General features: G+C 56.3%; 2 protein-coding genes across 4 annotated transcripts; both read right to left on the bottom strand.

Moving 5' to 3' along the window:
• Positions 1–8: 8 nt before the first annotated feature.
• Positions 9–2,984, bottom strand: LOC125972665 (dicarboxylate carrier UCP2). Its single transcript, XM_049726503.2, has 6 exons — positions 2,601–2,984; positions 1,665–1,872; positions 1,149–1,352; positions 956–1,057; positions 666–846; positions 9–308 (listed from the first exon to the last, which is right to left on the bottom strand). Exons 1-6 carry the CDS (start codon positions 2,721–2,723, stop codon positions 194–196), a joined length of 933 nt encoding a protein of 310 aa, XP_049582460.1. The 5' UTR covers positions 2,724–2,984; the 3' UTR covers positions 9–193.
• Positions 2,746–14,755, bottom strand: c2cd3 (C2 domain containing 3 centriole elongation regulator). Of its 3 annotated transcripts, XR_007482880.2 has the most exons (34): positions 14,541–14,755; positions 13,601–13,873; positions 13,369–13,526; positions 12,940–13,094; positions 12,763–12,869; positions 12,511–12,643; positions 12,217–12,336; positions 11,939–12,080; positions 11,744–11,859; positions 11,486–11,662; positions 11,278–11,393; positions 11,057–11,175; positions 10,679–10,804; positions 10,103–10,498; positions 9,858–10,009; positions 9,480–9,729; positions 9,174–9,390; positions 8,893–9,076; positions 8,642–8,814; positions 8,261–8,402; positions 7,897–8,165; positions 7,595–7,672; positions 6,722–7,327; positions 6,273–6,629; positions 5,917–6,043; positions 5,574–5,841; positions 5,268–5,398; positions 5,026–5,172; positions 4,656–4,834; positions 4,111–4,567; positions 3,917–4,013; positions 3,136–3,342; positions 3,048–3,067; positions 2,746–2,887 (listed from the first exon to the last, which is right to left on the bottom strand). XR_007482880.2 is itself a non-coding variant. In XM_049726489.2 (32 exons), exons 1-32 carry the CDS (start codon positions 14,593–14,595, stop codon positions 3,205–3,207), a joined length of 6,132 nt encoding a protein of 2,043 aa, XP_049582446.1. In that variant the 5' UTR covers positions 14,596–14,755; the 3' UTR covers positions 3,088–3,204. The 3 variants fall into 3 exon arrangements, 2 of the variants coding, with proteins under 2 accessions (XP_049582446.1, XP_049582445.1); XM_049726489.2 differs by lacking the exons at positions 2,746–2,887; positions 3,048–3,067 and having other exon boundaries at positions 3,088–3,342; positions 4,656–4,801; XM_049726488.2 differs by lacking the exons at positions 2,746–2,887; positions 3,048–3,067 and having other exon boundaries at positions 3,088–3,342.
• Positions 14,756–14,814: the final 59 nt, after the last annotated feature.

The raw sequence follows: 14,814 nt of genomic DNA on the forward strand, positions 1-14,814 counted from the left end.
TGCTCCAATATTTTCAAAGGATGACTTTTAAAAGTGAAGACAATTTGAATAATGACACGAATATGATGCACGATAAAACGGACGGCTCCGGGAGAAGTCCCAGCCCGAGCCGAGGCTTTCCCGTGGCCATTCCGTGCTGCAGCCGCGTTGTTGTTGTTGTTTTCAAATACAGGGCCACGACCCACCAGACAGGTTAGAACGAAGCCTCCAGGGACTTGTGCAATTTCGCCGCACCTCTTTTAATTTGCTCGTAACTCATGAACATAACAATGTTCCACGAGCCCAAGCGGAGGAAGGAGGCCGTGAATCTGAAACAGAAACAAAAGAGTTCATTTTTGTCATTTGCACAAAATGTTCTGCCCTATGTGCCACACCTAACAAAACATTTATCGAAACAAAAATAGACATTTCTTTTCTAGGAATAAGAATACGCGATTGTTGGATAGAATTTTGAGTTGAAACACTGAAAAGTCGCAGCGCGGCAAGTGGAGACTCGGCGCCTATCCTTCGGTGGCTGCGCGCGGCGGTTTCCAAAGTTGCTTTTGCAAGCCCACCTATCGCAAATCGATCGTGCCAATTGGTCAGCAGCGGCGCGAGGCTGGATTGCGGTTGACGGCTCGACAGGAAGCGGCGGCCAGCGCATGACTACGTCCGTCCGGACGTACCCTTTATAGAAGGCGGAGGCCCCCTCTTTGAGCAGCATGGAGAAGGCACAGTTGACGGCGCCGCCATACTGGCCCGGAAACGAGTTCATGTAGCGCGTTTTGATCACGTCCACCGGGGACGCCACCACCGTGGTGCAGAAGCCGGCGGCGAAGGCCGCCGTGAAGTGGCACGGCATGTTGTCTGGGGGTAGAAATTGCATAGGGCAGATGGCGTGCACGAGGCTCTTGGGATGAGCGCGGCGGACGCTTGTGAGCGCAACTGTTTCTCTGGTGAGTTTCTTTCTACTTGCCTGTCATCAGCTTGGACAGCAGGATGTGCTCCTTGATGATGTCATAGGTGACCATCTCGCAGCAATTCACAATGGCGTTGCGGGCGATGTTTGGCAGACAACCTACGCACGATGAAAATGATGTCTGCCATTCATGGTTGATTCTGGAAGCCCGCATGGGTGTGCGCGCTGTTGCGTCCCGAACCACCTTTACCTTTCCAGAGACCTCGGAGCCCCTCGTCCCTGGCTATGGTCCTGTAGGCGTCCAAGGTGCCGCCGTACCTGGTGGCCGAGCCGCCCCGGGGCAGGCGTACCTGCGCCTGGAAGCGGACTTTGACCACGTCGGTGGGCTGGGCCACCACCACCGCCATGGCGCCCGTGGTGCAGCCCGCCAGCAACCGGGCCGCGATGCTGGCGCCTGTGAAAGCGGCGGTCGGGAATGAGAGCGAGTCAAAGCGACAACGGTTGCCCATTCATTCTGTGTACTGTCCCATTCTATCTGCTTGTCCTGATTTGGGTCACAGGTGAGCCGGAAGCTACCATTTGAATTTGAGCTTGAAATGAACATACCGTCTGAGTGAGTATCTTGTTGCTGCTTTTCCTGTTTTTAGGCACGCTTCAAAACAATGTCTGCAATGTGCGAGCGAGCGAGCGAGCGAGCGGTGCATTCACTGGATCAAACACTGTCAAAGTGTTTTTCAGCGCAGCCTTTTTTGTTTGAGTCTCTTACTCTCTGAGCCTCCGCTGTAGAAGTGCTTCATGGTGTCATAGAGGCCCACTCGCACCGAGGCGAAGCTCATCTGTCTGTGCAGGCCGGCCACCAGTCCGCTGTAGAGGCCCCGGGGCCCCTCGCTCCTCACGATGGTGAAGATGGTGCCCATCACGCCTCTGTACGTGGCCCTCTGGCCTCTCACCAAGGGCTCCGACTCGCCTTGAATCTAAAGGCGGGGTAGAAATCGGACAACTGGATCTGCCGCACGCACGTCGGCCCAGTTAACGCACGGGCACGCGCTTATGTGGAGCCGTCAAACTTCAAAGCCCTCGCACTGTCAAGTACGAGGCTCCCATTTGGTTGCAAAATCACTTGACTCGGGTGACGGCGGAGCGGCTTCGATTCTCACTCAACGCTGGCAATGCGAACGTGTCAATTAGCTGCCGTCGTCGTGCAAAAGTATTTGCTCTTGCTCGACTGACGCTGACGAGTTAGTTGCCTTACGTGGAAAAATAGAGCTTAGATAAATCAAATCCAATGAAGACAAACCTGGGACCAAATGTGCAGGTTTTGTCAAGAGGATTCAAACGTGCATTGCACAAGCCTCGGAAAAAAACGATTTTGCCTCGCAGACCAAAGCCCCAGAGGCAAACTGCAAAGGTGTTTGATGCGGCGCGGCACGGCGAGGCGAGGCAAGGCAAGGCGAGGCGAGGAGAGTGATGCCCATACATTGCAGCTTCTACATAAACAGGGGGCCGTTAAAGAAATAAATGAACAATAATTAACAACCGCCTTCAACAAACAAGGGTCCAGTTGCCTTCGTGCAATTGTCTTCTGAAATTTCAAAGCGTGGACTTTAGTAAAGCTTCCCTAAATCTTTGTGACAACCAACTACCAAACCTTTTGATGAGCCTTCAAGAATGTGCAACCAAACCCAAAGCGTTTAGGGCTCACCTGCAGTCTGACTTTGGCCGTGTCCAGCGGGAAGGTGACCAGGTCGGCCACGCAGCCGGCCAACCCGGCCGAAACGATCTTGACGGCCGCCGCCGAGTCGGCCGAACCTCCCGCGGCGACCATGTTGGAAAAAGAAAAGGTCCGGCTGAGGACCGATGTGTCGTTAAGCACAAAAACAGGCGAGCCACAGCCAAACTAGTCACAGACTAGCGTCTGCGGGGAGGTCCTTGGAGAGCCGGCCAGCCGGCCGGCCGGGTGCAGGTCTGGCGCCTTGAGCTGCACACCAGCTGCAGACCGTCGCGCCGTTGCCAAAAGACAAAAGTGGCAGAGGCGGGCCGCTCAGTCAATGGCGTGTGCGTGCGTGTGTGCGTGCGTGCGCGCTTGTGCGGCAGACACGCCTGGATGCATGCATGTACTGTGCAACTATTTGCCTTTGTTCCGCCTTACCTTCCGAGCGTCACGAGTCCCTTGGAGTGATGACAACAAATTTCTTAAATTCATATTTATTTCCAAAAATACAAAGTATGACACTTACTTTATAGCAGCCCGCTCAAGCTGCCATTTCTATACATAAAAACACACGCACACAATCTTGCGACACGTGCTAGTCGTCGTCGTCGTCCAAGCGAGCGGCGCATATTCGGGCAAACCTTTCCGTCTGCCTCTTCCTGGAAGTGGGCGACATGTCGGGACAGTGCCGAGGACCCCTGCGAGGAATTTGAGGCGGAGTCGGAACGCGCTCCTGTCGACGAGAAGCAGGGCGCAAGAAAATGCAGCTTCAGCAACAATAACAAACCAGGATGATACGGTGTGTAAATTGAAAGCATATTCCAATTGAAATGAACGTGAAAAACAAACGCACCTGAGCATTGAATTAAGATGCACTCAGAGCAGCGAGGAGGAAGAGAAGGAAAGACAGAGAGAGAGAAAGAAAGAAAGAAAGAAAGAAAGAAGAAAAAGCAAGAGAACACATTCTGGACCCGCCGGGGTAATGGCTTTCTGGCAGACACGATTTTCACAACCGCTTTGACAATGCTCAAAACGCACGTTCTGATTATGATTTTATTAGACAGCTTGTATCACGGAACGCAGCCACAAAGGCTGACGCACGGATGCATGCTTCTTACCTAATGATTATTGATTAATGATCGGTGGTGTGCGTGTGTGTGTGTGAGAGACAAAGACACGGCGTGATCTCCATCCCGCCTGCTGTTCAAGATCAAAGTGGCGCAAATCTATGGCCTTGCCTCGGCTTTCACGTTCGTGTCAAAAGCTTTTGGTGCCTGGCCCAAGAATGAACAATCAGTAGTACTCACCGTGTCGCCGGATGAATTGGAGAAGGAGGGCGCCAAGCGTACCTCTCTCAGCGAGGCCTCCAGCTGCTGAGAGGGCAGGAAAAAGTTGGGAAGCGAGCTTAGGGCGCCAAGAGTCAAAGAAGAAACACCTGATGGCATGCCACTTGCCCCGAGAGCTTGTTTGCTGGAGGCGCAGATGTAGCAATGAAGGATACACTTGTTTGGGCCGTGCGGAACCTCCGGCGCCCACCGCGTCGTCCTCGCTCGGAGAGATCGAGGCGTCCTCCGATGACTCGTCCATGCTGTCGGGGGGGCGGTCGTGAGCGACGGCTTCTTGTCCCCCGCCGGATTTGGTCCGACTCTGGTCCGGGTGTGACGGGACGCTATTCTGCAAAGCGCTCTTCTGGGTGGAAATGGGCAGCTCATTCAAATGCCTGGGCTCCACCACCACTTCCTCGTAATCCTCCTCCTCCTCCTCGCTGCTGCACCGTGATCGACATTCCCCATCGCCGTCGGTGCTTTCCGCTTCCTCGCTCTCTTTTTCCTCAGGCTGAGATGTCGGAAACGACGGCTGGCGGGAGGAAGCGGCGTGCGGGCTGGAGCTCGCGTCTGCGTGCTTCTCTTTGGCTGACCTACTATGGAGGATGGAGCAAATGGCTTCTTGGCTTTGACCTTCAATTGAAAAGCACACAAGTGATTTGAGTTTGGAAAGGAATTCAACGACACGGATCTGCAAAGATCCGCCGAGTTAGCGGCTCACCATTGTGCGGGGACGTGACGAGAAAGTGCGGCGCGGCGCCCTCCTCGGACTCCCGCTCGTCTGGCTCCGAGGCCGTCAGGAAGGCGGGCGGCGCAATCTTGCTGCTGAAATATCTCTGGATGTTGTCTTGCTCGCTCATAATCTTCCTGCGTGTTGAGATGCTTGGTTTAACTTCACCGCTTTGGGAGGGAAAAAAAGGGTGAGGAGCCGGGGGGGCCACGCGATGTATGTATCCTTTGTGCGACGGCAATGTGTAGGGAACTTTCAAAATGAGCGGCAGCGGAGCCTGCTTGGGCGCTATTGAATGTGCAGATGATATACCAGGGAGGGCGCAATATTTGGAGGGGGAAGCGTTGGCTTGCCGGGCTACCTGATTGTGGAGAAGAGCAGAGAGCTGGAGGGGGTGAGCTCATCGCCGCTGCCCCAGTGAAGGCCGGCTTGCTCTTGAAGGCTCCGATGATGAAGACGCACATTTTGCATGTGCTCGTGGTGGCGCTCGCTGTCACTGGGCGCCGAGCTGGTCGAGGAATGGCAAAAAGTGCAAAAGTGTCGCGCCATTGATGAAATTGTAAAGCGCTGGGACGTAAACGATAAAAAAGCGGCGACGCCTACCTTTGGGGAAAGACGGCGTCCACGCGCTTGGGTGAGGAGATGTGCTGCTCGGGGTACCGACTGATGTGGGAAGGGAAGCTGCTGTAGGTGGCGCTGGTCCGGTAGCTGCGAGGCGCCAACCCCGACGAAGGCTGCGAGCGCAACACACGGGACTCAAACGGCGGAACGTCTGTTCATCAAAGCATTTGTTTCACAATGCCCGACCGACTGAAGCAAGCGCGCCTTCTCTTGACAAATATACACTTTCTATCAGTGGAGAAATGCAGTGAGGTGTTCTTCCAAAGACGGGACAATTGCCTCGCGTACCTCGGCGTCCGCGGCGGCGCCGGCTTTTCTCTGCCCTCGGAGGTCCTGCACCCACTCCAGCGGCTGGACGCTCACTTTGAGCTGACCGCGGCAATGGCCGCCAAAGTCGGTGACGTTGTACCAGCCGCACAGCGAGCGCAGGCCGCACAGCAACGGGGTCAGGTCGACGGAGGCGAAACCGATGGCCCGCTCCGCTTCGGCGCCGCCTTTGTGCCAGACTTTGAACACCAAGCTCTGTTGAGGGTCGAGGAGGAGCTGCTTGGACAGCCTGATGAATTCAAAGCGAAGGCATCGTCAAGCGGCCCACTGCGGAGATTTGCGCCATCTTTTCTGGGGCACCCACCGGCAGTCGTGTTGGTGGTCCCACACGGGCCGGTCGCTTTGGGCCGCCACAGCCGTGGATACGGGTTCCGCCGAGTCGGCGACGACGTACGAGACGTAGCAGCGTAGCGTCCCTTCGCCGCTCTCGCCTAGCAGAAAAGCAGGGAGAGGCAAGTTCTTACTCGCGTGTTGAAACGGTGATGACACGGCACCCAGTGCGAGTCTATTGTTTTGTGGTTTAAAAGGGCCGTTGCCTAGTGAGCCACCTCAGGAATAGGGTCAGCGCGGTGAGCGAGTATTGCAGCTGAAATTTCAAATGAACTCAAATTTGGATCAGGTTGAGGGTTTACCCTGCCAAGCGCGATTTGACATGCTCACCATTTAGACTGAGGTTCTTGGCCCCGTGCACGGCAAGCGTGACCGGGAACGACAAGTCGTCACTCATCACTTGGGCGGCGCGCGACGAGGCATCATCTTGGGCGGTTTGGCTTTGCGTCGGTTGAGGCGGCAGGGGAGGCGGCGGCGCCGTTGGCGGCGGCACCGTCGGCGGCACCGTCGGCGGCGGCGGCGACAGCGGCACTGCCGGCTCCTCGACTAACGTTTCTTCCTGGCTGTCGGAGTCCGCCGGGGGGTCTTCCGCCGTCGGAAGGTGACCGTCGGCGGTCAGGCTGATGTGCACCCGCAGAGCGGCGCCCTGCAGGTCTGCCGCCGAGCGCCTGAACAGCGGATACACGCCTACCGAGCAGAAACGAATATCAGACAATTGTTCTTGTTCTCATTCTTGCACGCTGCACTTTGTTTGTGACAAATCGCTGCCTATTTCATACCACTGAGAGTCAACTTGTGCCCGTGAGCCTTGGCGAGCGAGGACAGATCGACAAAGGCGGAGCCCAGCAGGCGGTCCGTGTCCCGGGGCCTCTGGCCTTTGTCCTTCTGGAAAGCCACCCACACCTGGACCTCCAGCCTCTCCTCTCGAAGGTACCACAAGAGCGGCTGCGAGCTCATCAGCTGCAGCGTGCGACTCCCCTGGAAGGTCACGGTGGCCCGGTCGCCCTCGGTCGCCTCGCCGGCGCACGGGTGCTTCATGTGCGAGCAGAAGGCCTCGTCCTCGTAGAACTTGTAACGGAGGTAACAGTAGGTGGAGCGCTGCAGGGAGTCGTGCCCCGGCAGGAGCAGGCAGCGGAGCGGTAACCAGGCTCTGGGTACGGACAAGGTCAGGGATAACTTCCTGGCGCTCAGCTCCCAGGCGCCCAGCTCATCACAGTCCACCTGAGCCCGGGTCGGATCCCAGCCCAAATCCCGAGCCACGCGAATGAGCCGCTCCCGCTCCGAGTGGTGGGCGAAGCCGATGGAGATCTCCAAGCCGCCGACCGACGCGTGCTGACTTTGAGGAGATTCCCGGGCAGCGGAGATGCCGAACCAGCCGGAAATACCTGGACGTGAAGCGACCGACCGCCATGCCATGAAATGAGTCTCCGATTTTTGCAGGAATGCTGTACAAATCATTTTGGTTGATGACCGACCATAAAGGAACGATTCGCAATTGGAGGGTCAAAAGCGGCTCTCTGACCCGTTCTGGATGGGTCACAGAAAGCATGACGGCACGCCAAGACTTGATTTGTGATGAATGTTATTTCAAGCCTTCACTCAGTCAATGAATCAATCGAACTCAATTTGCCATCGAGCGCAGAGCAGCGCACCTGTCGTTTTCCGCAGGAGGTCCACCAGCTGGATTTTCACTGTGCCCAACATCACATCCGGAGGCCGGCAAGTCGCACCTGCGCACAAAAAGAGGCGAAGGCAACGTTCACGCTGCAGCTCCATTTGCGGCCATCGTTGGACAGTGTTCATACTTGTCAAGCAGGACCAGGGCTGAAACTTGCAAATGAATATACCGCAGAATCTTTTGGGTTTGGTGGCGTGCCCTAAGGTCTTTGCCATGTAAAGTCCACGCCTTGGCTCACAATATGTTGGGAAACACCAAATTACAGACTGAACCAACCTCGGCGGCTGTCTTTATTCCAGACGGCGAAGACGGCCCAAGCTTCGGCCAGCTGCTCGGCCAGGCTGCAGGTTTCACCGCCGCTCTTGCGGACCAGCGCGTGGCAGCCCACCTCGGCGAGGTGCTCAAACTCGGGGCAGAAGGTCCTGGCGGCCACGCGGGTGCACGTGGGCTCGTCGTCGGGCAAGAAGGACAAGCGGACGCTCACGTAGGAGTTGACGCCCACGCTGGCAAAGTAGTCGTACCTTTCGTCGTGCTGGGCTACGGCTCTGCGCAGACCGAGAGAGCCGGGCGAACCGGATAGGGCGTGCGTGAGCGGCCGGCCGGCCGGCCAATGGAGCTGCGGGAAAATGGGCCGACGTACCTGGCCGCTGCCTGCAAACCGCACGCTCTGTGCACTTGAAGCACGAGGGTCACAGGACAGGAGGCGGCTCCTCTGGCGGCGGCGGCGGGCGCGTCCGCTCTCGCCGGCCGGTAGTTGTAGCGAACGCGCACGTCCAGGAGGCCTGACAAAACACACGCAAAGGATCGATACAAAGTTCTCCTGGGAATGGCCAAACACGCACGTGGGAGCCAGCAAGAGCAAGACGGGTGAGCCACATTTGACAAATGAGGTAAGTTGTGACGTCTGGCAAAAGCAACAGCTGCTATGCATGAGATTTGCTCATGGAAAGGCCTTCCTTCCGCTTGCAGATGAGGGACTGTTTTTGCTCTCGCTTGACATCAAAAGTTGAAAAGCGCAGACCAGAGGGTAGAGGCTGATGTGCCGCCAAGTCGTCCGCTGTGGGGAGCAGGGGTATGGAGAACATCCGGGCCTCGGCGGGATGCTGTCCCTGCATGGTGACCATGGCGCACAGCTTGGACAAGGGCAAAATTCCTTTGGCCACCAGCTGCTCTCGCACATTGGGATAATAGTATCTGCGGGAACGAACGGCTGGGGATCAAAGGCTGCCGCCGTTCCCTCCGAGCGTTGCTGAGCGAGCGCCGGCTACAAACCTGCACCACACTTCAAAATGGACCCCCCCGCCGCCGCTCAGACCCTGGCTGGAAAGAGAGCTGAGCAGGAGCTTCTGAACGGGAACGCCTTCAGGAGCCAAGAGGGCGTGCGTCTCCGTGTGGCCCAACACTGGGTCGGGCACGCACAAGGTGGTGGCCGTGCGAAAAGGCCTCAGGTCGGTGTCTGTCAAGAGATGATTGATACGGAATCACCCTGAAATGTGTGGACCAACGTGAGCAAAAAGCAGTGCGCCAACGTTGTATGTCGCAACGTCGCTTACTGTACTCGTGGAGCGTGGCGGCGTCCGCATGGGCGCCTTCCTGGCAGGGGAAGGCGTACTGGACGTAACAGTCGGCCTCCCCCCACACCGTCGACTGCAGGGGAGTCAGGCCCGTCACCTTTTCCACTCTGATCGTGAACACGTGCTCGGTCATCGCTGGTGCCCGCGCCGCGAGAGAGGCAGCGCTCGAGTCCCCCGCCCGGAAGTAGCCTGCCGCCTGCGTGTTGTGGACAAACGTGAGCAAAATACGGATAAGCGTTCACTACGCGGACATCTCGGGATGAAAAGCACCAAGGCAGTAGAAACCTTGGCGGGCAGGCCGGCGGGCTGGTGCTCGAGCAGGCGAAGGGGTCCGAGGGGCGGGCGGCCCGGCGTCTCGCCCTCTTCGTCTCTGGCGCGCTGCAGGGCGAGCACCTGCTCGCAGAGGCCCATGGCCAGCGTGACCCGGAGGCTGCCTCGGCAGCCACCCGAGAACACGTCCACCACCGGCATGTAGCAGTCCACCCCTAAAACGGGGTACTGCGCCTGCAGAAGGAGCTGGGCGATCTTTGGATCCCTGCGCGGGAAAAATACAAGTGGAGAGACCCAGCGTGTCGCCAAATGAACGTTCAAAGAAATTCACAGAAGCGAGCTCTCGGAGCAAAAAGCACCGGCCGAGAGCAGAGAGATCGATGCCCAACGTGCCTGAAGGACATGTAGAACTGGTGTAGAGGCAGCTTCACGAGACCGAGGAGTCCCTCGTGGCCGGAGCCGCCCGTCTTCTGCCAAACTTCGATCACCATCACGTTGTTCCTCATCCGCTCCAGTAAGTGCGCCGTCAAAGCCACGGGAGTTACCTTCAGGCAGCAAAGGGCAAACGTTTACTTGCGGACGTGGCATAGTATTTCGTTTTTGGGACATTCATTTTCATGCTTTCCATCACATCCCACCTGGACAAAGTTAAAAGAAGGGTTGGCGCGTCCCCAGCTGACCACAGACCTGGCCACCTCGTCGCACCAGAACATCTTGCAGTTCAAATACACGTTGACGGCCTGCGCCGGCCCACCGGTGAAGTTCTTGCCGTCCGGCACCATCAGCAGCGTGTGCAGCAGGACCTCGGGCGCTTCGTCCGCGCAGCGCGCGGGGGGAAGGGTTACCGCCGAGCGTCGAACGGGCGGAACGTTCGGGGCCGAGTCTTCCGAAGGGCGAGCGGCCGGCTCCTCCGAGCAAAACTCGAGGCGTTGCGAGGACTCTCGAGGTGGACTCTGTGTGGAGCGAGTGGACGAATCCTCTCTTTTTTCACACATTTCAGAGTCACTGTTGCCGGTAGAAAGTTCCAGCAGCACCTGGGAAAAGGCCACATTTATTCTTGAAAAGAAACTTGGACTTTGTTTTCCTTGACAAAAAATAGATTGCATAAGATGACAAGTTTGTTTGTTGAAAAATGCTAAGTGACTCAGAATGTGACTTGATTCTTTCAACCAAATGACTACTGGGGTAAGAGTTTCCAGCCTATTTTCCTTTACCTTGAGAAGACAGAGTTGACGCACAGCGCCGTCCACGGTGCGCACCGGCAGCGCCAGCGACTGGCTGAGCCGTTGGCTCTGCAGCAGACATCGCAGCGGATGAGAGGCCTCTCCCATGACGACGGCCTGCGGCCACAACAGCCGCTCGGGTCAAAACTACTCGTCCAATCATGCCCTGCTATGCTATGCTATGCTATGCTATTCTGAGCATTTCATTTGCAAGAAAAGGAAGCGTTTTCAAAATATCCTAAATGTGTAGGTTTTTTTCCCCTTCAGATTTTCTGGATTTCACATAATACACATTGCACTTTATTTGATCGTACATGACCAAAATGGGCAATTTGTTTTATCATCATTTTGTCGTCATCGTGCACTCACTTTCTTTTGGTCCTTTTTTCGGACGTAAATTCGAAAAAGGAGCTCGGTTGACCACCAGACTTCCACCGTGGTTTTGCTGAAGCGGACGGGAAACACAGAGAGCTGATTGAAGCTCACCACTTTGAAAGGCACAAAGAGAAGCATGTCAGATGTCCAGCCAGCGCCAAAAGCAGCAAACAAAAAGTACACAAGCGAGCGAGTGAGCATGCTGTGGGCTGCACCTCCTTCCGTGACGTTACTGGAAGCGGCCCTGGTCACCTCCACCCCTGGCACCACGCTTCGGCCGTGTCGACCGGAGGAGGAAGTCTTGGGGAAGCTATACTCCACAAAATAGGTGCTGCCAAAAAGAGGGTTGGCATCATTCTTGACCGCTACGCTTTAACAAGAATCAAGTAAAGCGCATCACGGTGCAGACGTCACCCCACCCACCACTTCTTTCGACGTAACAGCGAAGGAGATTTGCTCGGGGGCTTCTCGGTCGGGGGGCTGGCGCAGCACGCCGGCACGCTCACGGAGCAGACGGTCACTTTGACCAGTCGCATGAAACTCAGAAAGGTCAGCCGCTCCTGGCTCAGAGTCGAGGCACCTTGAAGCTCCGCGGCGACGCTGGAAAAAGGTTCCAACGAGACACATTTTAGTTTGCCTTAGACACATCCGACCCGCGCGGGCAGGTAGGAGGAGCCTTACTCGTCGCCCGTCGTGGACGCAGACGGCCTCAACTGTTTGTCTGTGTCTGTCGCCGACGGACTCTCGGTCTGCCTTTGGCCGTCGGCCGCTGCCTCGTCTGCTCTCGAATCTGACATCTGCATCACGAGAAAGCCTCTTTTCAAGACTCAACTGGGCCGTCTGTCCGTCATTTTGACACACTTGGCGACTACCGACGGGGGTTTTGTAGAAGAGATTTTCCAGCAAGCTGTGATCATACTGCGGGTCGCCAAGCTCGCTGTCTCCGCTCGCGCTGCTGTGAATGGACAGAGTGTCGGGGAAGGAGCCCTCGCCCTGCCACGGAGGCGGAGTCTTCGACCTGAGCAGAGGACAGGGAGCAACGTGACACCTTACGAGTTCCGTTGATTTGGTAAATTGCCGCTTCATTACTTCCCGTTAACTTTGCGAGGCCAGCCTGAGCCCATTTAAAGCACTCGTACAGTAAAGGCACGCACCTGCCGAGGAGGAGATCCACAGCTCTGAGGTCCACGTCAGACGAAGAACCGAGGCGGCGGTCTCCCACCTCGTCGTCGGCCTGGGCGTGCGGGATCTTTTCAAGGACCGCTTGGGAGGGCCTGAAAACATTCGAAGAGCCATGAAGGGTCTACTCGTAGCAGGCAATGCAAAGGGTGCTCAGGCCCACAAGTAACTCCAGCACGTCTACGATGATGCTTGCTCGTTTAATATACGTAAGTGCTATCCTCCGGCAAATAGTCATTCCGTAATGCCTTGTTGCGTGCGTCACTCACATGGAAGGCGCTCTGGCGTTGTCCCTCTGCAGAGGCAGTTGGAGGTCTTTGAGAACCGGGGCAGCGTCCACGTCGCTTTTCAACGCTGACACAAGCATAGCGTCCCGAAGTTTGCTGCCACGCTCCAAAATGACTGAGGCCAAGACAAGGCAAGGGGGTAGGTTAGTTGGACCGTGAGCAAATAAGAGCTCCTCGTCTAACTTGTTGAAAATGTCACAGACGAGTCAATCTTTTGTCTTTTTTGTGAGCCACCTGACAGGATGTCATTTCTCGGCCGACCGTCCTCTTTGTGACCGTTTGCTTGCAACTTGAAGTTCTCCACGGTCTCATCTCGATGCGTCTGCGGGCCATCTTTCCCTCTGAAAACAGAAATTGCAGAAGCGTCTTTGTTTTTTCCAGGTGCCGATGCGAAAACGCTCCTTGACAAACCTGAACGTGTTTCCACCGCTGCTCACGTATGATTTGTCGGTGGCGGGAGGCGGAGCCTTGTCAAGGGTGGCCACGTGAGGAACGTCGCTGCTTACATCGGCGCCGGATCCACGCTTGCGGCACGCTCCGGCCACAGGCTCCAAATGGAGCGAAACCTGCAGGCGCAGGGAGGCGGCATTGAACTTTGCCCAAATCCTCAACGGAGACCGCGAGCGACGTGGCCGCCGGCCGCCGAGGCTTTACGGCACATTCGCAAGGCTCATCAAACTCAAATCGACACATACGTGAATGACTGCTGTTGAAGCTCTAGTCTCGTTATTTGCAAATTAAGACAAGACAGAATTCAGTTGGAAATACCCTGGTGGACATTTCCTCCAACTTTAGTCTTTGTTGGTTTGTTATACACCAATCAAGTGGTCATGGTCCCACCTCCAACTGGCCGAGCTTCTTGGAGGAGGGTGACACCAGGGCGTAAAATCCGGTGATGGGCTGCGACTGGGAGAGGCGAGAGATGTCCGGCACTCGAGCGTGTGCGACGGGAAGACAATCGTGCTTGCTCAATACTTCCAGCACCAAGCTGCCCATATCTGTTGCAAGCCGCAAGTCAGGTCATGGGTAGCTTCCAAATCTCTTGACGCAAGCATTTCCTGCCACAGTTTACCTGCCAGGTAGGAGGTGAGCTGCTTGGTGCCGCAGCGCACGGGGAAGCGCGCCGTGGTTTTGACGCTCCTGTGCGAGGGAGATGCGTCATCCCGCCGGGGGATGAAGAGCGTGCCGTCCGACGACTCCCCCCACCAGCGCAGACGCACCCGCGTCACCGGCGGGGGCCTGGCCACGCTCCAGCGCAGACGGCTCACGGTCACGCGCAGGAAGCCGCGCAGCTCTCCTTCCACGAGGGGGGGCAGGCTGGTGGAGGCCGGCACATCGCCCAGGGCTGCAAAAGACACGGCCGTTCACGGTCAGGCGCGACGAGAACGGTGGATGTGTTTAGTTCAGCGTGCCCCAGCGGTCGCCTTGTCCGCAACGCTGGTCGCCGAGAGCCGCTGTCCTGCCTGCTTTCGAGGTTTCCCACCTCCAACACACCTCATTCAAATGATCAGCTTCTCAGCGGTTGCTGGACGAGGAACATTTCGAAAAGAGGCAGAAGAGCAGCTCTCTTGGCGTAGTGCGAGAGCGATGGGTGCTACGACTTGAGACCCTGTGCCGCATCACTGATTCTCCGTGTAACTTTTTTTTTTTTCCCTCCCATCTTCCAAGTGATGGGAGCATTTGTTAGTGCGGTTTTGTGCGTCAATAATGACTTGGTGGAGACGTCATTGCTGCTTTAATAAGGCCCTCTGTAAGTTGAAACCTGGTGGTGGAAAACTTAACAGGATTGAAGAAAAAATAAAAAGTGACAAGACAGGACATGACGATTATCATCCTAAAACAGAAGCCTGAACTGTTGCCTTTGTAGTATTGTTATCATTCCAACAACAACGACGAAAAGCCAAATTTGAAAACGTATGATTTATTTAAAAACAAAATAGGACATAGGGGCCACCAGCCGGGCCGACAGCCAATTTAACAAGCTAGCCGGCCGGCTAACAACAAGGTTTTACCTTTGGGCTTCGTGAGCCCGGCGGCTTTGACCGAGCCCAGTTTTCGGCTTTTCATGACGCCAATCCGGGAATATGACGTGCGAACGTGGTCGACGAGGCGATACCGACGTCCGTAAGCATATTTATGCCGTTGAAAGTGATGAAACACTCTCCAAGAGTGTCCGCAGACAAACGGTCCCGCGCTCAACCGTTGACTGTGTTGCGCTCGACTCTAGTCCCGCCCCCGTTGCCACCCGCCAGGGCATGACGGGAAATGTAGTTTACTACGGGTAGC

The sequence above is a fragment of the Syngnathus scovelli genome, chromosome 7 (genome assembly GCF_024217435.2).
Source record: "Syngnathus scovelli strain Florida chromosome 7, RoL_Ssco_1.2, whole genome shotgun sequence".
Taxonomy (NCBI): Eukaryota; Metazoa; Chordata; class Actinopteri; order Syngnathiformes; family Syngnathidae; genus Syngnathus; species Syngnathus scovelli.